The sequence below is a fragment of the Portunus trituberculatus genome, chromosome 24 (genome assembly GCF_017591435.1).
Source record: "Portunus trituberculatus isolate SZX2019 chromosome 24, ASM1759143v1, whole genome shotgun sequence".
Classification (NCBI taxonomy): domain Eukaryota; kingdom Metazoa; phylum Arthropoda; class Malacostraca; order Decapoda; family Portunidae; genus Portunus; species Portunus trituberculatus.
In genome coordinates, this window is record NC_059278.1 from 12,953,031 (window position 1) to 12,974,955 (window position 21,925).

Genomic DNA, 21,925 nt, shown 5'->3' on the forward strand with positions numbered 1-21,925 from the left:
CAGTTTAATTTAAGACTGAGTCATTATAATGTACACTAATGTATGTATGTAATTAATTTTATAATGTTGATGATCTTAAATTTATGAAGGGGAGGGAGAGTGGAGTGGAAAAGATGCTAGCTGGCAACTTGTGGAATGTAAACAATGGGCACATCATATACAAAACTTATGTACATTTCCACAAGGCTTTCCATTTTATGCATTGCAGAGTCACGAGTTTAGGTGGTTCTTTTAGCTTGCAAGGAAGATCGGTCTCACCAGCCTTCTGAATAGAGTCTGCTGACTTGAAAATAGTAGAGACAGTAGATGGAGTCAAGCCATGGTGGCAAGCAATGCTATTAGTTTTCTCGTCTCTCGTGACTGTGACTGTGAATAATATCCAGCTTCACTTAGAGAATAAGAGACTTCCTGGTCTTCTTAGCAATGCTAGGCAACATTGCAGGGTTGGTTGCAGGGCATGTTGAGCGAGGGAAGACAAGCTGCTTCTGGACGCTGTTATTGTTTTGAACTAATAAGAGCGGGGAAGGGTAGGGGAGTGAGTGATGTGTGTTTTGTCCACGAGAGGCGCTGGTGTATTCAAAAGCCTGTCGACTTGCATGATACAGCAGGGCTTTCAAACTTGGAAAAAATTACCTGGATAAAATTTTGTTAAAGCGAGTTTGGTGTTCATTATATGAGCAGATGGTAGTAAAAGGAAACGTTTGTTGTAGTGAAATTTGGTTGTGTGAACATTCATTAACTGGGGGTTGCCTGTATCTTCCTGCAGCAGCAAACAATCCTCTCCGGTTTTGATTACTCTCTGTGTGTGTGTGTGTGTGTGTGTGTGTGTGTGTGTGTGTGTGTGTGTGTGTGTGTGTGTGTGTGTGTGTGTGTGTGTAAATGTTTACTAGATTAAGTTGAGCTTGAAATTTCCTTTCTATAGGGATCTAAAATTCACCTTATTATAGTACTTGTGTCTCAGGAGTTCTTCAGGGTAACATTTATAAATAGAAAGAATTATAGTACAATCGTATGTTAATATTTGTATGGAATGAGAAGCTGGTAATATCTTGTCCACAGTGATCTTGTGTGTGTGTGTGTGTGTTGATGTTTTGTCTTGTCTCCTGGTGTAGGTGTTGACGTCTTTCAAGATCATGGATTACTCCCTGCTGGTGGGCATCCACAACCTGGACTTGGCGGCCAAGAAGAAGGCGGTAATGACAAGAAATCCTTCTGAAACATTAACTCTTGCACTCATTCTCCTAAAATTTGAATGTTTTTAGATATGAAATTCTTTTACTGACTCTTGCTCTTTCAAACTGAAATGTTTTGCGGATGTGAGTCTTTAATATGTGTTGAGATATATTTTCCTTGCTTTGAATAGATTAAGATAGATCTTGCATTAGTTAATAAGTTTATTTTTTCCTTACAGCAAGAGAAGGAGAGGAGATTAAATGGAGGAGGAGAAGGAGGTAGCAAAGGAGCTGGAGGAGGAGGAGGAGCAAGAGGGGGAGGAGGAGGAGGAGGAGGAGGAGGTGGAGGTGGAGGAGGTGGAGGTGGAGGAATGGGAAGTAGTGGTGGTGAGGGAGCAGGAGGGGAGGATGCAGGTGGGGAGGGAGCGGAAGGGGCCAGCCTTACTCGGTCCCGCTCCATCAATCGACACAAGTTGGTGGCTCACTCCACTGCTATGGAATCGATTCAGGCCGACTCTGATCCAATAGACGAGGAGGATCAAGTCCCGTAAGTGTCTTTGTTGGTGTTCATGAGAGCAAGTTGTTTATAGTGATGTCAGCTGTGTCTTGCTGCATGTGTCACTTCCTGGTCTCCCCTTTGCAGTCCGGGAGGCATTCCTGCGAGAAATGTGAAGGGTGAGCGTTTGCTACTCTTCTTGGGTATCATTGACATCCTCCAGAGCTTTCGACTCAAGAAGAAGCTAGAACACACTTTTAAATCCATGATACATGATGGGGTAAGGCTTTTATTTATCTGCAGTTGGTTTTATTATTTTTTATTTATTTTATTTATTTATTTGTTTATTTGTATATTTATTTATTTATATATTTATTATTATTTTTTTTTAATCAATTTATTTATTTATTTTATTTATTTAAAAAAATATATTTTCTTGTGAGAGAGAGAGAGAGGGGGGGGGATGCAGTGAGACATATTTTTACAGTTGGTTTTCTGCTTAATGAAGCAGTTTAGAAAGGCTACTTCACCAAGTAGGAAGCCATTTGTACCTAATTCTTTGCCTTGTTTACTTATTATAAGTGGTTATTCCTACAAAATCAAAGGAAAACTACAAACCAGGTATATTGATGTGATTTTGACTGACTAGTTAGAGAGGTCTAAGAAAAGAAAACTAAGAACCAGACAGATTAAGATATATTTTATGTTCTGTATTATAGAGGATTTTTGCAACATTTGGTTATATTTGCAGGATACAATATCAGTGCATCGGCCAACCTTCTATGCCCAGCGGTTCCTCAAGTTCATGGAAAACACTGTGTTCAAGAAGATTCCATCACGTAAGTTGTTCTTGCTGCTCTTGAAGGGAGTATCCTAGAGATGTTTAATGATGTTAAAATTCTTTTTCATTTCTTCTTTTTCATAATCTGAAGTATATCATGGAGAGTGTGTGCATTAACCCCCCACCCCTTTCTTTGGGTCTCTTCTCAAAACAGCGCAGCTGCTTTTTTCTCAAGTCCAAGAAGCACATATTTTTTCAAACTTTGAAGGTTTTCATGATTGCAGCCACATGCTCTTGGATGTTTATCACCACAGTGTAATATTGTCCTATAAACTGTTTTTTGCTCCTCCACTTTTGAAGAAAACTTCACTTGAAAAGTTGGCAAGTTATAGTAGCAGTTCTTAAGACATTATTGACATAATTGACTAGAATAATGTTGTAGTTTAATGAAATCTAATAATCTCATGAATAACTTTGTTTCTAGAAATACATAATTGTAGCCATTTTCACAATATACTGGTGTCTTGTGAGCTCCTCAAGATAACATGTATAGATGACAAAAATTGCAGTTTATGTTCTGTAAAGTTTACTTTGACTTGTGATGTGTAGGGTCTCATCATCTCGGCAGTTTGATTCAGTATGTTGAAGTTGACTTGTATGTTGTTTTACATTTAAATTTTTTGACAATTCCATGTCCCGGAGGCAAAGGATTTAATGAAATAGTAAGCTGAGTATTATAACAAGTTAATTCCATTTCCATAAGAAATTTTCTTGCATAGAGAATATTAGTACTGGAATAATAGAACAACTAGTTTGCTGAAATATGTCACTGTAGTTTTAACGTTTTGTAGTTATGTGTTACGGATTTGTAGAATATTCAGCTAACCATAAGACTTGCCAAAATTTGAGATCCTCCTTTCTGCTGCACGTGATGGTAAAAGCAGCTCATGTCTGGTGTCCTGAACCACTTCAGGCAGACATAGAGGACATGAGTGATGAGCAAATATGAGTTCAGTTTTTTATTTCCTTGATTTGAAGCATTTCCAATAGAGGGTACAAGAAACATTCAGTGAGTTGCCAATGAGTCCTATGAAGCCAAAATGGGGTCAGTGTTGCACACTTAGGATGTTTGTTGTTTTCACTGGAGACCTCTAAAAAGTCCTGTACAATAGATTGACTGTGGCCTTTTCTTCCTCAAGCTTGTTTCTTTGTGGCATGAGGGGCAATCTAAGTCCTCATTAAAGCTATGGCCAAAGCTTCTCTCTCTCTTTCTTTCTCTCTGTCCTCCTCAGTGCTGGAGAAGCTGTCAGACCACAGCCGAGGCCTGAGGTTGTCTGGTCATGCCACGCACTCGTTATGTTTTCTTGTTGCTCGAGAGGTATCTGTAGACAATCAGTTACTCACCGTCTCTGCTCCATTCCACGTCTAGCCTTTGGGTATCCTCTTGCACTGCTTTCTCTTTGTTTGGTTACTTTCCTTATTGCAGGTTTTTATTCTGTGTTTATTCTTTGTTGTCAGAGCGTGAGTAAGAACAGGCCTAGTTGTTGGTGTGGGTGAGGATGGTGGTGGTTGTGTTTGCTCCTGCCACCAGTCAGGCATTGGCAAGGACTTTATAGCCACTCACTTTTGGATCTCTTTTTCGTTTCCTTTAGTAAAATTAGTGTGGTGGGAGAGGGAAATTGAATCAGATTTGGCAAGCATGTTATATTATTATTGCAACACAGACTCAGATACTTGAGAAGGCAAAAGTACCAAGTGAACTGGGAAACAAACAAACAAACAGAACAATGTTTAGATAGCAATGACAACTAACATTCTCAGTCTGTGCCCCTCAAAGTATCATCACAAAAGCACCAAGGGAATACAGGTATTTTCTATTTCAATTGATTTAATTTTGATATTTTGCTTATTTGAATCTTGGCTTTTTATGATAACCATATTATTATAACCTTAGATAATGAGTATGTGTGGACTTTAAAGATGCAGGTCTCCATAAATTATTTACATTTGTAACTTTACCGTAAGCATTCATGGTAGCCATACCCTTTCATTCCCTTCATAGACCTTATCACCATAAAAGTGCTCATTTTGAACTTTCTGTGCGAGTCTTGCATCAAATGCTTAATTCAGTTTTGCATACATATTTTAAGAATATGATGATTTTCTTTACATTTCCCAATTTGAATGTACCAAGTTTCAGGAAGAGGGAGTGTGAGGAATGGGTATACTTGTCTCATTAGTAGTGTAATTCATGTAGTTTTGCTAAATAGATACTTGAACTAGTAGATGGTCACTAAATAAGACATGAGTGCTCTTAACAGTACAGATAGAGTCCTTCTCATACTACAACTAGGGTACAGATGAGTGAATCTTTTCATGGTAGGAGTGAAGTGGAGTAGTAGTTGTAATGTGTGTGACACAAGCATTGGAACACTTTTGAGTGCAGCACCTGTGTGACAGTGGCCGCACTTGTTGCTGCTGTCAATAACATGCATAAGGAACAGCAACAAACCATTCTGCTAGAGTCATCCCAACTAACACTCACTGTTGTTCTGCTTGCTCTCTGTTGTGCTTCCCCTCGTTGATTGGTTGGTTGGGTGGTTGGTCTCTTACCACTAGTGGATCTTCCAGAAATCAAAGGCGGCCATCGCAAATTCCGAAATCTGGTCTCCAGCTACATAGGTATGATTACCTCCTCCTCTGCCTTCTTCTGTCCCATTTCTCTCCATTTTCTTCTTTGGGTCAGACACTCTTCAGTACTACAGTATACTATTTTGTGTTACGTAACACCAGTCACAAAGTTACCAGCTTGTTTTACTACTCCATTTGTTTCTTCTAACCTTTATCCTCCTCAGTTTTCATTTTCTTCAGTCATTTTTTTTTTTTATTTGTTTTTGTGTCAGGATATCATTTCACTTTAACACAAGAAAACCATGTTTATCTTTATGTTTAATACTTAGTATGTTGGCCACTTCTCTCATATGTTTTAAAAGCTCACAGATTAGAATTACACTATTGAATGAGGAAACATCACTACAGGTTAATTGATACCAAAGACAAATACAGATGCAATGCAAATTTTATTTTAACATAATGTAGGATGCTGATTAGGTGTATAACTTACACATATTTAAATTATCTCTCCACTCAGTAATTATGTTTCATGTTTTCCACTTGACTGATAATCCAAAGATTATCATTCCTATAATTTTTATTTCTATTTTTTTTTTTTAGGAAATTACTTAGGAAATTATCATTGGCTTTCAGGGGTTGATAAAAAATTATTATTTCAACTTTATCTATTTTACATGAGGGACTGATAGCACACACATCCTGACTGAATATTGATTATGTTGACAGATATGACAAGAATGCATCTCAGTTCAACTGACTTCATTTTCTCTTCATGAATTTCAGACAATTTCTAATCCCACCTATCCACAATGGCTTTTCCATTCTTGTCTTCATAGTGTAGATAATATTAGACATTAGACAGGTCAAGATAACTCTTGTCTTCTACATAAGTGAAGTGTGTCAATAATCTTATATCTGTGACATGTCTCCTGATCTGCTTTGCATGATAACATGTAAGATGAAGCAAAGTGACTATTTGTGAGAGAGTGGAGTGTCTCCTTTGTTTCTTCCCTCGACTGTGTCTCATGTAGCCAACACCACACTTCTTGGAGTCTTTAGTTGCCCACATGACAGTGGCTGCATTGTGCTTAACAGTAGAGAGTAGTGTTCACTGTTTGCTTGTGTTGGATCATTACCTTTTCACATCAATCCTGTATAAGTCAGTGTCAGAATCTAGTTGTGTGTAGTCGTAAAGAAAGTCAAATTGTACCTCAAAGTTTTTTACATTAACTATTATTGTTACTGAAGCTTAAGTGACTAAAAGTCTTTCATTTTGCACTCTGTCCCTACTCAGTCCCTGAAGTGCTGGTCATTAATTAGAGTAATAAGATACTGAAGCAAGGAACATGTTATTGTCTTAAATCTTAGGTTTATTAGACTTAGAATGAGACTAAATAATAACCACAGATGTCAGAGTGTTTGGTGTGGCATAGATGTTTTTAGTTTGTGAAAATAAAATGTTTTGGATGCTTTTCTTGATGTCTATTCTATCATATATGTCAGCATGATAACTCATCATAATGCATTTGTGATCCAACACTTACACATATCATTGCATCATATTTTTATCCATATACTTGAAACTTGAATCCCTTGTACACTCCAAATCCACTAATTTCTGTATTGTTACCAATTTATTATGTCAGTCAGTCTTTGCCATGAGGTGGAGAAGATGGTGACAGGGATCCTATGGGCTGCAACAAAGTAATTAATTATTCTTTAATATGAACATTGCTGCACTGAAAGAAGGAAAAAGATTGTCTCCTAAACTCTAAACATTAAAACCCACCTATGAATTACAGTTAGATTGAGTTGTCAGTGTGCTGTTCTGTGTTGAAATACATTCATGCTGGTGGCTCATGTTTGGGACCCAAGTCTCTTTAAGACAGAGCAAGATTTGCATACACTTGGCTACCAGAACACTCACTAAACCTTTCTATAAGTACGGAAAGAGCCTGTTTTTGTTTTCTTTATCAGATACTAGTGTCATTGTCTCATCTCAGTATGAACTATCCCTACTGTAGCAGAATAACACTCCATTTCTAGAACAGAAAATAGTAGCAGGTCAGATTAGTTTTATTTTTCTCCCTCTTAGCTGTATTTACCTGTACTTTTCACTTCACATTTTTTTTTTTCTCTTAATATGACTAGATTTCTCTCTCTCTCTCTCTCTCTCTCTCTCTCTCTCTCTCTCTCTCTCTCTCTCTCTCTCTCTCTCTCTCTCTCTCTCTCTCTCTCTCTCTCTCTCTCTCTCTCTCTCTCTCTCTCTCTCTCTCTCTCTCTCTCTCTCTCTCTCTCTCTCTCTCTCTCTCTCTCTCTCTCTCTCTCATTACATTACTCTACCTTCAGTAAACAAATACTTCAGTAATATAACTTGAAATGGTTATTAGTTACATCCTTTCTACTTCAACACTCATTCATACTATTTCGCTTCTAGTACTTGCTGAGGATTTTGAAATTCCTCCCTCGTTGCCTGCTCCAGTAATCAGTTGTTGGTGAAGGGCAGGACATATGCTTCAGGGACGATAGTGATTATAAATCAGCTGGTTACTGCTATGAATCATGGCACGTATGATTGAAGTGCAAAACAATAACATTAAAGAAACATTCATATACTAGTAAATCTTCACCCACTTGCAATATCCAAACAACTATTGACAACATTAATGGAATCTATATTCAACTAAGATACCTCAACACAAAGTAACACTAGTTAGTCTTATCTATTGACATTTAGTGCAGTCACAAGAAAGTGATCATACACTTTACATACAAGCAAATATGTCAAAATCTTAGCATAATACTTGGAAGTTTTCACTGTCTCATAAACTAATCATAATTCATAAAATTGTGTAATAAGAAGCCAAAACATCATTGAGAAGAAAGCAATTTTGGTTGTACTAGATTAGTGTGGTTTGAGTGTACAGGTTTTGCCTTGTGTCTTGTACGAACCTTGTCACATAGATCAGACCCCTACATTCTTGTGTGTGTGTGTGTGGGGGAGGTGAGAGAGAAGGAGATAGTAAACATGGAATCAGATTGTCTCATCTTTATTGGTGTTGCTTGTAAAACCCTGGTGACTAGGAATGTGCATGAAGCAAGTACTTCCAAACCCTGAAGCCCTTGTGGCTTAACTCTTCACTCTGGGAGCTGACGGCAAGGAGACCAACGATAGATAGTAGTGATGAGATTGCACCTCAACAACCATGGTGATGTTTGTCTTTTTCATAGTTTACTTTTAAGTCTTTCATTTCTTATGAGTCTGCTGCTGAGAATGGGAATAGATAGGGTTGTGAGTGGTTTGTTGTTCAGTATAGTTTGATCTTTTGTTATTTTCTTGACTTTGGTCTCTTGGTATGGCATGGACTTATTTGAAGAACAAGTGGTGGATTTCTTTTATTTTTACAGCTGAGGGCATTCGCCCTCTTGAAATGTATCTGTGCATGAGATGAAGACTTAAGGACAAATTTTCTGCATTGGATAATTCAGTACATGTCTTAAAGTGATTTAGCAGTCAACATTGTGAAGTTGAAATGTCAAACAGAAAGTTTAGTGCATCAGAATAGCAGATATGGGCACTGAAAGAAAATTTAGATACTTAGTTTGTACATGATTTGCTATTGCCAATCTTTTTTGTATGTTTTCCCATCACCCATATTTTTGACTGCACTGCATAAAGCAGTTAGTGGTATGTACTAGCACTTTCTTTTTAATATGGCTGTGGTTTATGTTATTGTTCTGAGCATGTGTGTACCTTTTTTCTTGCAAGGCATTCCACTACTGTATTTTTTTTCTTTTTATTTCTTTATTATTTTTTATTGAAAAAATGTGCTTAAGTATGACAAACTGCCCTCTTCATTTACTCCTGGTTTGTGTTTAATAGGAGACCAGGAGACATTGATAGGTAAAAAAATTAAAATGGAGATGAAATTGAAAACTAGCCATGTGAAGATAAAGATTTTTATTCTTGCAAGGAAAACATGACAAATAAATGTGTTAAAATGATTTGTGTGGAGGAAATCCTTTCCATCATTATTAATATTTATGTTAGTGCTTTACAAGTAATTCAGGTTAACGTCAGATTGTCTTTTGAGTTTCTTTCAACTATGTATGTAGAATAGACTTATAACAGTTACATGGATCCCTTTATGTAAGTGTTCTGCTATGATTATAATAACAGAGCAGTTTGTTTCCTATATTTGAATATTATTCAGATTCATGCTCTGTGTATGAAATGGATTTACTATTGAGCTCCATGCAATAATTATTTACCCGTGCAACTCAGAAAATGTATTGTTTCTACTTTCTGTCCGCTCACACATCAGGACAGTTACAAAAGACCATTAATGGTGTGAGAATATGTACCTTGAGGTCTTGTATGCTGAACCAGCATTAGTTTTGTCCCAGCTTATCCCACCAGTTGTTTTGAGTCCTGCTGTTTTGATTTATTTTCACATTTTTCATCCTGCTTGCAGTCAGATATGCATCTGTAGTATATAACATTTAACTTACGTGTGTGTGTGTGTGTGTGTGTGTGTGTGTGTGTGTGTGTGTGTGTGTGTGTGTGTGTGTGTGTGTGTGTGTGTGTGTGTGTGTGTGTATATATATATATATATATATATATATATATATATATATATATATATATATATATATATATATATATATATATATACACACACACACACACACACACACACACACACACACACACACACACACACACACACACACACCACAGTTTCCCTACATTGGGATAGCTGCAGTTGTAGTTGCTTGTAGTGATGATAGTAGCCTTAATTTGCAGCATTCCATAGACTTGCTTGTGTGTACTACTGTAAGAGAAGTGTTGTAGTTTTAGTGAGTAGCGGTGATGGTGGTGGTAGTGGTACAGTGGTTTGATAGCCCAGTAGTTCACCGGATGAGACAAGCTGCCTCACCACAAAACCCATTGAAGCACAGCAATGTTTTTGTCTAGTTGTAGTCTTAGTTGTCATTGTAGTACAGTAGTGACTTGATTTTTTTTACTAAATGGATAGATTTAATGTTGTAATTCTGTTTTTACTGGTAGTCTTAAAATTATCAAAGTTTTCTCATCATGGTTGAATCGCAGGATGAAAAGTAGATAAATATTTCATCTCACCTTAGATGCATTACTTGAATTAAGGTATGCTACCTTACATTGCTAGTTTTGCCTGATATTTCAGTAATTAGAGCCTTTTTAAAGTAAATCATGTAAAGATACTTGTAGTTAGAATACTGAAGTTGATGCTACTGTAATTATCCTTTTTTTAGAATTTACGCATCACAAATGACTTTGTTCTTTGGGCAGTGTGGTGCCAAAGGCCATTAGTGTACATATTTCCCACCACATCCCACCTTGATCCTCACGCTGGGTGTCTGTCCCACAGCCCTAAGGCACTCCCCATCGCGGCGGCGAGGTGCGTCCTTGAGGGTGATGCGGCCCATGTCTCAGACGGATCCAGAGCATCCATCGGAGCCTCATGAGGGACAGGAAGGTAACTATTGGCTCTCCTTGCACTGACGTGGCTAGGCAGGTGTGTGATGGTGTAAATGCTGCTCCCAAGTCACTCACTCAGGACTCCCATTTTCTCCTCAGGGTAAAGTTAGTGCTGGACAGGATGTGAGTGTAACATGTTGTTTAGTAGTAAGCTAAAGTATTTGGGATGTTTTTTCTCCATGTTTTGTATGTTACATATTTGATGCTGTTGTGAATTGTAACTAATGACAAAAAACTGAAAGTCTGGAAGATTTAAACCGTGATAGATCTTGTCCCAGGAGAAAAGTTCACAAAAAATGCATTATTGTTTGTGACAAATCACATATTCATTTAAGAAGGGAGCTAAAAAAAAAAAAAGCCACTCATTAAGTATTTAATTTCAACTTTTGTTATAAATTTGTCCTTATTTTTTTTATCTGGTACTTTTACTTTATATAGTTGTACTCTAGTATTTACTAAAATACAAAAACTGAATATTACTATAGTTTATTTATTTATTTGTTTATTTATTTTTCTTTTCTCTCCACCTCTGGATTACTCCATCCAGCTTGACTGATTTTTTCATCGGCATTCAAAATATGCATGTTCACTTTGGCCTAATGTTACGAGGGTGGATTATAATGTAGGATGTGAATGCTTTCTCTGGGGTCCAGGAATGTTACTGCAGTGTGAACTTGACACAGTGGACTCTGAACTAACACAGTTGGACACTTTAGTGGCTGTTTAATCTTAAAAATACAATTTACAAGTAATTCTTTCCTATAGTTACCATGGCAGATATTTGGTATTTTATTTTGGAAATCAGTGGCAGATGATTGGCATTTTATTTTGAAAATTATATCAGAGAACATTTAACATTTTGGCTGAGGACCTAAACTGGTTTTAGCTGTGCATTAGCACTAGTAATATTTTTTTCTTATACATATTAATTAGTCTTTTGTATGGATGTGTTTGCATAAGAGTTACTGAAGTGTCTGAAACATTGGGAAAAAAAATAGCAAATAGACATGAATATGTGTAACTTAGAGCTTAGCCAAGGTTGATAGTATTTGCCATGGAATTTAGATGGTAGATGTTTGGTTCTTTGTAATTGCTTAATAATCAGTAATTTTTTATTATCACGGCAGCACATTTTATCTTTTAAGATAGTGTCGTTTTTTTTTTTTTTTTTTTTTTTTTTTTTTTTTTTTAGAATTGACCCTCTTGCTTTTTTTTCTTAAAGGATCTTCAGTACGCAGTAAAAGAAGTGCAAGCGTTCGAAGCAGAAGTATGTAAAGCGTTCACTATTCATCTTAATGCTCAGTCTTTTGAGATTTTGTTCCAAGTGTACACGTCTTTCATGTATACTCTGTGTGGGACTGTGAGTGTCTGGTGTTGGTTCTATCACATTACACCTACTGGGCCTCTTGTTTCTGAAGTTGGTATTGTGCTAAGACTAAATTAAGATTGTTTTCTTTAAGAAATACTAAAATGCCCACCACAGAGGTCAAATTCTATTCTTTGAGCTTTCTAATGGATGCTCTGTGACTTTGGTTTTGCCATTTGTTTGGCAATCCAGTATTAGGAATATAGAGAACAGAAAACCAAATTGAATCTGCCTTTGGTAAAGAGGCAGTGATTGGAATTATGAAGAAATAAGTGCACATTTTATGCTACTGGGCTATGAATAGTGCAAATCAGTATCACTTGTCATATAATTCACAGAGCAAACTCAGTAAGGGGTCTAGTATGTGCACCAACTGATTATTCTTAAATGAAAGAATACCAGAGCACTTGAGATACTTCAGTGACAGTTTTACTTTGTTCCCCTCTCTCCTGATGAGGTCTCACTGAAGAGCGTGTACATCTTGGACCAGTAAGCACCCCCCCCTGGGAGAGTCCCCTCCTCCCCACAGGTCTCCAGCCACACCCACAACCTGGAGTGTCCTGTGTTTTGGGTTACCTGTTGCCACTGCTAAACTGCCTTACCTCTCATGCTGTCATTTGGTCAAATACATGAGTGCTTTTTCCATCCCCAGTTATATGACCCATATTCTATGTCTTTATCATGGGATCTAACTGAGTAAGTTTGTTGCTTGTTGTTCAGAATTAAAATCCATGGTTGTAAAAAAGATTCAAGTCAGTGTTATAAATCCATTTTCTATATTTGTTTTACATTTTGGGGTCAATTTTTAAAGTATAAGATATGCTACCATAATGTTTGATCCTGTTGATGAAACAAATCTTGCATTAGGTGGGTACAGTGGATGCTGGGATCTTGAACTTCTTGGACCTCTTACAACTTAGACTTTGAAAATTTCAATAAATTCTATCTGGAGGTCAACCAAAAACCAGACCTCGAACAGCGGACACTTGCTGACCAAAGTTGAGAAGCTTCAGTTGTGTGTGTCTGTTTGTCATGCTCAAGAGAAGTCACCTTGACTAAGTCGACTAATAGTACCATGATTAAAAACAAAGATGCTATCAAAGCAACTGATCTTGCCAAAGGATTTTTTTTCCAGTGTCTAAGCAGACTCCATCACTGGAGTCAAAACTAATTGGGACCACAAGGCCTGTTATGTCCTGTATTTCGATGTAACTATAGGTGAGTTCCATGGGGCATTACCCCCCTGCATCCTGCCCCACCCCCCTTCACTTGGGACAGTCAGTCAGATGGACCATACAAAAAATGGTCCTTCCACAGGAGACTGGCTACTCTTTTTCATCGCAGAAGAGCTCATTGGTGGCCCTGTATGAGACAGTGTAGACATTATTCATAGAAGAAATTTTTTAAGTAAGGGGTTTGTTTACAACATTGCCCTCCTCCCTGTGGGGTCTAAATGATTCACCTCATGTGTAACTCCCTCACCACCATTAACATGCACTATAAAACTCGCCACCAAAAAATAGATAATATCAATTTTAGCCATATCTTTATATGCTTAGTAAAAATTAGAGGTCTTGGAACAGATTAAAATTATTTACATTATTTCTCCATTGGGAAAACAGTTTTGAATATTGACCGATTCGGTCCCAGAATAGCCCTCTGGAACGCATTATGTTCAAGGACTGAGGGTCCACTGTATTCTTATTGAAACAAGATAAAATATTAATTTCTTTTGAAGGTTGATGAGAATAACTTCCATCTATCCAGCATGCAACAGATTTATAAGCATCCATGGTGTTCAGCTTTGTATTCTGGTCAACTCTCGGGTTATATATTGTTTCCCTCATCCTGTAGGTTCCAGAAGCCTCTCGGCACTCTTGGTGTGTTAGTATTCTGGGTGGATGAGAGCACAGAAAGAGAGAATTGGTTAACTCATAAGATGTCATTTTAACAATACACATCTGCTTTATTTGAAATATATGCACCATATTCTCTCTCTCTCTCTCTCTCTCTCTCTCTCTCTCTCTCTCTCTCTCTCTCTCTCTCTCTCTCTCTCTCTCTCTCTCTCTCTCTCTCTCTCTCTCTCTCTCTCTCTCTCTCTCTCTCTCTCTCTCTCTCTCTCTCTCTCTCTCTCTGTGTGAGTGTCTTCAGATCTATAGCAGTGTCCCTTGTGTGGGCTTCAACATTGATAAACCTTTGTTATTGTTTTTATGCTCCTATCTTTCTGTTGGGTGATGCTGATTTTTATATTGAAGACATGAATGTGGGGACTGCTTTCAAATAAAACATTGATTTATGGACAAAACTTTTGTCACGCTTTGAGCAACAACTAGTTCTACTTTTTGCTTTGGGTCTAATCAGCAAAACATCATTGTTTATTAATTAATTATATATCCTGACTGAGCTTTACTTCTTTAACTAAATGAGGATGACAGGAGAGATTGTTGCGTGGTAAGCTGCCATCATGACTGGCTGACCCATGTAAACATGAAACCTGCTCCTCTGAGTGATCATGATGATTATGATCAGGATGGTGTCAACTCATAATCAAACTAACACACAGATTAAATTTTGAAACAATTCTCATGTTTGGCTATCATGGTTTGCCATCTGCTTGAAAATATTGTAAATTTTCAGTGAATTAGCATCCTAGTTGTTCACTTTGGAGTACCTTTGTTTATGACTTCAGTGAACTGAAAAAAAATATCCCATGCAAATATTGACTTCGTTAAATGTAGACCATTTGCGATTGGTGTATGTATGTTGACTTAAAATGTCACTTTTTTTTTATTTTCAGGGTCTGGTGGAAGACTGACAGGTGAGGTTCAAGTATGTGACTGGACGTTGATGAGAGGACAATTATACTGTAAATATTATACTGCAGAGTGTGAAAGACTTGTACATTGGCCATGGGGCTTTATATGGTTAAGGTAGAGCACAGCAAGATGGTGGTAGGGTACTCAGGCTGCCTTGAAGGGTGATATTGGTGATGGTGGTGATGGTGTCTCCAAGTCCACTAGGCCCATCCTGTACTGCCAGTCACATGTGTTGGTGAGGTGCGAGTCCTCTGAGCATTAGCTCATTGTGAATACAGATTTTGAATATTGTTCTTGTTGTGAGGTCTGTCAGTCACAGTATGACGTCAATATCAAGTTGAGATATGGTGCAAATTAAATGCTTTTCTTTGCGATTTGTACAAAATATCTGAAGAGAAATGATTAATTCCTTTTAAGAATACATTATTTGTAATAAAAAATGAAGCACTTCTCTTGCCTGTTCTTTCTTCTCAAAGTGATGATGTGATGTTGACAGGCTTAGCATTATTAATTGAATTTTGTGCAAAACATCTCTAAAGAAACTTACTGCATTTTATTCTTTTTGATGAGTTATTGTACTCAAGAGGAAAGAAGTTATTTGTTTCATGAAGATTTACATTACTTCCATTCTTCCACCGGCATTGATGTGTTGGCATCAGGAATGGTCCATGTGGCATTGTGGAGGCGGCTGCACTCTGGTAGCATGTGCTGGGCAGAAAGCTGATTAGTGTAGAGGGAATTGTTTTGTCTGGTGGTGGACTCTTTTGTGCTATAATTGGATTGTGGAAGTTAGATATTCCATTTCATATTTCATATTCAGGATACAATGAAAAATCATAATGGATGATTTAAGAAGCTCCCAATTGTTTGTTTGTCAGTGTGGCTGCCCTTGTTGGAACTAGGGTTGATTTTAGTTTCATTTTAATGACATAAGTATAGTTTAATGTAAATACTGTATTTATTTTGTCCTGTGTTAATATTAACCACTGCTGTACATATCTGGCTGGTATATTACAAAACAGCCTCATGTTTTTTTGTGTAATTTTAATGCTTTCCTGTTTTATTATATCCATTATGATTTTCATATCTGGTACTTCTTGAACAAGTAAAATGGTAATCACTGAATAATTTCATACGTATCTCACTCTAATGACTAAACAATCTCTATCTCTGTGGTGATGGAAGGCCAAGACTTCATGGTTAGTAGGTGGTATGATACACAGCCAGGAAGGCTTGTCACATTTGTTTAAGCTGGTGAATGAATTCTTTGATTTCTTTACAGTTAGAGATTGTATTTTTGAAACGAGGTTTGTGTGTGTGTGTGTGTGTGTGTGTGTGTGTGCGTGTGTGTGTGTGTGTGTGTGTGTGTGTGTGTGTGTGTGTGTGTGTGTGTGTGTGTGTGTGTGTGTGTGTGTGTGTGTGTGTGTGAAGTGGAGGAGTTGATTTGCAGAAGTGTATGGGGTTTTGATGTATGCAGGTTTGACTTTTCTTGGGTAAGTTTTGTGGAAGTGGTGTGTGTGTGTGTGTGTGTGTGTGTGTGTGTGTGTGTGTGTGTGTGTGTGTGTGTGTGTGTGTGTGTGTGTGTGTGTGTGTGTGTGTACGCGCGTGGGCGAGTGCGTGTGCTCGAGCACGTCTACCTGGTTCGTGTCAAGAGTTGATCAGCAAGGATGAGAGAGTGATGATATAAAGATTTGCACCTCAGTAATTTACAAAAAAACAAATAATCTAATCAAAAGTCATGCCTTTAATTTTTACTGAAAGCATGAACAAGCATGATGCATTTAGAAAAAATATTTCCTGCAATAGTTAACTAAGCAGCCCATCCATGTGATGAGCTGCTTTCTTCCATGACCTGTCATGATTGCGTGTGGCCACTCTCTTGTCTCTTGTGGTTCTCTTGATGGTGTTGTGCAGAGGTGATGGAGGTGGGTGTGTGATGGGTGTAGTGCGGGTGTTTGCAGGTGGCAGTGTTATTGCTGACGACCACCTGGGTGAGGTTGCTATCTCCTTATCCATGGCCACAGGAGGGTTGACAGCCATCACCTCCACTGCCACATCTGCCGCTGCCACCACCACAGCCACCTCATCCCCTGCTGTAACTGTCACCCCTGGAGCAGTGGCGGCAGCGACGGCTGGAGGGGGAGGCCCGGTAGCAGCTGGTTTGGGGACGGGGACCCCCTCCACCCCGGTCAATCTTCCAGCTGTGCTGCAGGACCGGCCTCACTCTGGCAGGGGGCGTGTACCTCCTCCGGTGCCTCCGCGCTCACCCCGGGGCGGCGGTGCCACTCAGGCTGCCCCTGTCACTTCTTCATTTTCCATTTCCCGAGGTGGAGTTGCTTATCTCACTATGCCCCCGAGCCCCCGATACCCTGGTGGCAGTCCTCGTTTTTCACACCTATGTAGTCCTAGTATTGGCATGACTGGATATAACATCTGGCATGTTGATAGTGTGCATAAATTAGAGAGAGAATGCATGAACTCAGCAGTGCATGCTCATGGAAAGGGAAGACAACACTATGTGTGGCAACTGCCAACAGAAGATGTGATGCGCTTGCAATTGAGTGATGTGAGTCCAGAGGTGACTTCTCAACTCAGCTCAAGGCGTAGTAGTACTGAGAATGCTCTCCATGCTGTGCGGGAAGCTTGGGGTGCCATCAAAACAGCATCTCGCCCCACTAGTCCTGTCACGCCTCCTCACACTGCTGACAAGGAGAGCAGCCACTCCTTATCTCATCATTTCAGACCTTCATGTCTTGACCGCCAGACTTCAGATGACAAAAAGAATCAACAATTCGTTTTGCCCGACACTCATATTACGTCCACTGGCAATTCGCCGTACTCTCAAACGCTGGTTCGCAAAGATGCTGATGCACCAATTTCTTATTATGAATCAGACAAACATGTATCAGTCAATACTAAAAACCAGCTTATCAGATCATCTCCAATTAGGAGGCAGCCTCTAGATGAAGGAGTTCGTGTTGCGTATCCAGACATATCCGATTGTGACTTGAAAAAGGCTTCTCAAAGTGTCTCTGCATCCCATGTTTCAAGAAGTGACTGTGAAAGTCAGCTTTTAAAGAACACAGTGTCTGAAAATCAGCCACATGGTCGAAGGACTTGGGGCGAGTCAAGAATGCAGGCATCTTACCCTGAGTTAGAGAAAGCCAGGCAACTTGAATATATGCCACCTCATGCAAGACAGTCTTATGCGGGTGTGGAGGGGATCAGGACACAGTACTGTGACCCAAAGAGAAATTCAATGATAGGTCCTTCACCCACTGCTGATGAACAATATATTAATCATGCACTGGGTCACCACTATGGTAGGTCAAGATCACCATCTCCTCATAATGAATACATGTCACAGTCACCATATAGAAGACCAAGTTCTCCCTACCAGTACAAAGGGAGACATTCTCCATACATTCCCTCCCAGACGCCATCTCCACGAAGCCAGCCCTTGGGCACACAGATGTCTGCCATGTCAGATGTTACACTATACCAGAACTCGCCAAGCAAAGATGAGAGGCACCCCTCAGCTCCCTATGTGACATCCCACAGTGTTGGAGGAGACCTGTCCCAGCTTTACACAGAACACTCAGAGGATCAGCATTCACCAAGCCCTGTTGAAAAAAGAACTTTCTTCCTTTCTGAAATTTAGTTGGTGTAATTTGATGCTCCTGCATGCTGTGTTCCATTTGTGCTTTAGCTTGGTATCTTACAATGTAGAGATGTGTTAATGCCTGTATGATTTGCATTTTGCATTTACCAATTGGTTCCTTATTGTTTCAACTTTGTTATTAATCCCCATTGCAGCTGCTTTAACTATGTGTTGTGTGGGGTGTACCTTGATGAAGTACCGTACGATGAGAATTATTTAAGTTATACCTGCAGTTCAATTTGTTTTGTTAAAGCCATAAGTAATACAAGTGTTCTACAAGTAGATTACCTTGCATTTCTCCCGTAGAGTTCATGTTGGAAAATTTGCAGAATATTTTGACTTAGCATTACTAGTCCATGCTGCTCCACCCCCCCTCGTATTGATGAGTTATAGGACCACTGCTAATACTGCTTGTTTCTCTCCTGTAATGTAGGGAGTGGCAGGGGCAGTGTAGTCACTGTAACCAGTGGAAGTACTGTGCCTCCAGCCACTTCCACCCCTCCACCCCCATGGGAGGCAGGCGCTTCCTCCTCCTCCTCACCAAAAATCCAAGTCCGTTCCCACGTGACAACCGTTGCCATCCAGGAGGACCGCACTGATGTCGTCAGGTAACTGCTGCTCTCCCTCACTCTTACTCTTCTTTGTGTCTTTCCTTTTTGTCTGCAGTATTATAATCTGGCAGGGAGTGAAGCTTTGTATTAGTTCCCCTTTTGTTTTCTACACTGCATTTATTTGCTTCTTTGTTTACCTCTTTATTTATCTGTACTTTGTATTATTACTTCTTTATTTTTCATTCTTGAGTAATTTATAAGATGTACCCTCAGGATGACAGGATGTTATATGTGCCTGTGAGATTCATTCAGTGTCACGATCTCATTCTTCATTTTATCATAACATTTCATGTTTCTTGCAATCTATTTGAATTGCCCATAGTCAAATTCTATTTGTATACCCACTTTATGTTTACTTTTCATAACCATATATGTGGTCAACACACACACACACAACACACACACACACACACACACACACACACACACACACACACACACATAGATGACCGGGTTCGATTCCCGGCCGGGTGGAGATATTTGGGTGTGTCTCCTTTCACGTAGCCCTGTTCACCTAGCAGTGAGTAGGTACGGGATGTAAATCGAGGAGTTGTGACCTTGTTGTCCCGGTGTGTGGTGTGTGCCTGGTCTCAGACCTATCCCAAGTTCGGAAATAATGAGCTCTGAGCTCGCTCCGTAGGGTAACGTCTGGCTGTCTCGTCAGAGACTGCAGCAGATCAAACAGTGAACACACACAGACACACACACACACACACAGAGACACACACACACACACACACACACACACACACACACACACACACACACACACACACACACACACACACACACACACACACACACACACACACGGCCCGGTAGCTCAGTGGTTAGAGCGCTGGCTTCACAAGCCAGATAACCGGGTTCGATTCCCCGGCCGGGTGGAGATATTTGGGTGTGTCTCCTCACGTAGCCCTGTTCACCTAGCAGTGAGTAGGTACGGGATGTAAATCGAGGAGTTGTGACCTTGTTGTCCCGGTGTGTGGTGTGTGCCTGGTCTTAGACCTATCCCAAGATCGGAAATAATGAGCTATGAGCTCGCTCCGTAGGGTAACGTCTGGCTGTCTCGTCAGAGACTGCAGCAGATCAAACAGTGAATACACACACACACACACACAGTTTCCCAAGACTTACAGCCTGGGTGTTGTCTTAGGTTTTTAGTAAGCAATACACATATTGAGTTGAGGACCAGCTATGTACTAGAACTTCCATAGAGTAACTCATGACATTTTTTGTGTGATGATTCATGGAAGTATCAAGTAGACCATTATAATTTCATATATATTTTGTCCTGTTTACATTTTCCCAGCAATACTCCATAGCAAATATGAGGTAGATGACTATAGTATATAGGTGAAGAACTAGCCTCTGGCTAGTACAGTGGTAACATGCTGGCCTGGCATTGTTAGGGTTGGCAGATTGAGTCTCACTTGGGGTCTTGATTTTAAGCTGTTTACTGAAAGGTTGCTGCTGTGGTTGGGGCACCACACTGGGAAGTTGGGTTCACTTGGCTGATATTCTAGAGAGCGTCAGATGTGATGGATACTGGAACTAAAACCAACGAACTTTGACTTTAACTTTATGAAGCATGACTGCTCTTTGATTTTAGTATGTGTTTGATTAAATTTTGTAAATATCGAATGGAAACACTTGCTTACAGAATTATAACAAAACTTTTTTTGTCTTCATGGAAGCACACTGCTGTTGAAAAATACTCTCTCCAATAAGGAAATCAAAATTAGTGATGTAGTAACTTGTAGGTATTCCGTTCCATTGACAACATAATGAAGGACGTCCAGGACATCTTGTTGAAAGTCTGAAAGGTTGTCACACATGAGCTTGAAGTAATTTTTGTTCATTGTAGGAATTTAGAAAATAATGATTCACTAGGATCCTACTATGAAATGCATTGTGTAACCATCAATGTCTTGGCATTTCGTACTGATTTGGGTATACTTTTTATTAATGCACTTCACCCTGCCAGACTTTTTTTTTTTTTTTTTTTATTTATCATATATATATATATATATATATATATATATATATATATATATATATATATATATATATATATATATATATATATATATATATATATATATATATATATATATATATATATATATACACACACACACACACACACACACACACACACACACACACACACACACACACACACACACACACACACACACACACACACACACACACACACACATATATATATATATATATATATATATATATATATATATATATATATATATATATATATATATATATATATATGAGTATATTGTTTTATAACATTGTTCTGCTATGGGTATTGCCACATTCCTGTATCTCTAAGCAAGTATCAGACAAATTAACCTACAGCTTGCATATAATTGCACTTACTTAAAGTTGATTAGCTTGGCTTCCCTTTCATTTTTGCTACTTGTGTTAAGCAAAAATTTGCCACTATCAGCTTTAATTTAAATTTAATTTGTTGAGTAAACGCTGTACAGCTCAGGACTTATTTTTAATACAAGTTTGTCATGGTGGTTTCCTCTACTTGTAAAAGACCATTATGATTGTGATATAATTGGTCACGCTGCTGTCATGCAAACATGTAATTAGTATGGAAGATAAGAGAAAAAGATCATAAATCATTTCCTTCCACCATTCCATGACAAATAAGGTCAGACATGTTGGCTACAACGTCCATTACTGACCATTACACATAAGTGGGTACTGCTGCATAACTGCTGTTTCTGAAAGGCTGTTTGATTTCAAAGTGCATCAGGCATATTCCATCCACATGTTTATTGCTTTAACTGTTAAAAGTTCATCTGCTAATTTTACTGGTGACTGATTGGGTGCTG

General features: G+C 38.8%; 1 protein-coding gene across 22 annotated transcripts in view; it reads left to right on the forward strand.

Annotated features, from left to right (window-relative positions):
• LOC123508368 (phosphatidylinositol 4-phosphate 5-kinase type-1 alpha-like) overlaps positions 1 to 21,925 on the forward strand; it is a 138,263-nt gene that overhangs the window by 63,348 nt on the left and 52,990 nt on the right. For 12 of the 22 annotated variants that reach the window (XM_045262022.1, XM_045262023.1, XM_045262026.1 and 9 more), the window contains exons 10-19: positions 1,113 to 1,193; positions 1,412 to 1,719; positions 1,816 to 1,948; positions 2,420 to 2,507; positions 5,069 to 5,131; positions 10,495 to 10,602; positions 11,827 to 11,871; positions 14,768 to 14,788; positions 16,811 to 17,113; positions 18,881 to 19,055. In XM_045262022.1, the coding sequence (XP_045117957.1) occupies positions 1,113 to 1,193; positions 1,412 to 1,719; positions 1,816 to 1,948; positions 2,420 to 2,507; positions 5,069 to 5,131; positions 10,495 to 10,602; positions 11,827 to 11,871; positions 14,768 to 14,788; positions 16,811 to 17,113; positions 18,881 to 19,055 (1,325 nt within the window). Of the gene's footprint in view, positions 1 to 1,112; positions 1,194 to 1,411; positions 1,720 to 1,815; positions 1,949 to 2,419; positions 2,508 to 5,068; positions 5,132 to 10,494; positions 10,603 to 11,826; positions 11,872 to 14,767; positions 14,837 to 16,810; positions 17,114 to 18,880; positions 19,056 to 21,925 lie in introns of all 22 variants that reach the window. The other 10 variants (XM_045262042.1, XM_045262043.1, XM_045262032.1 and 7 more) reach the window with 9 other exon arrangements.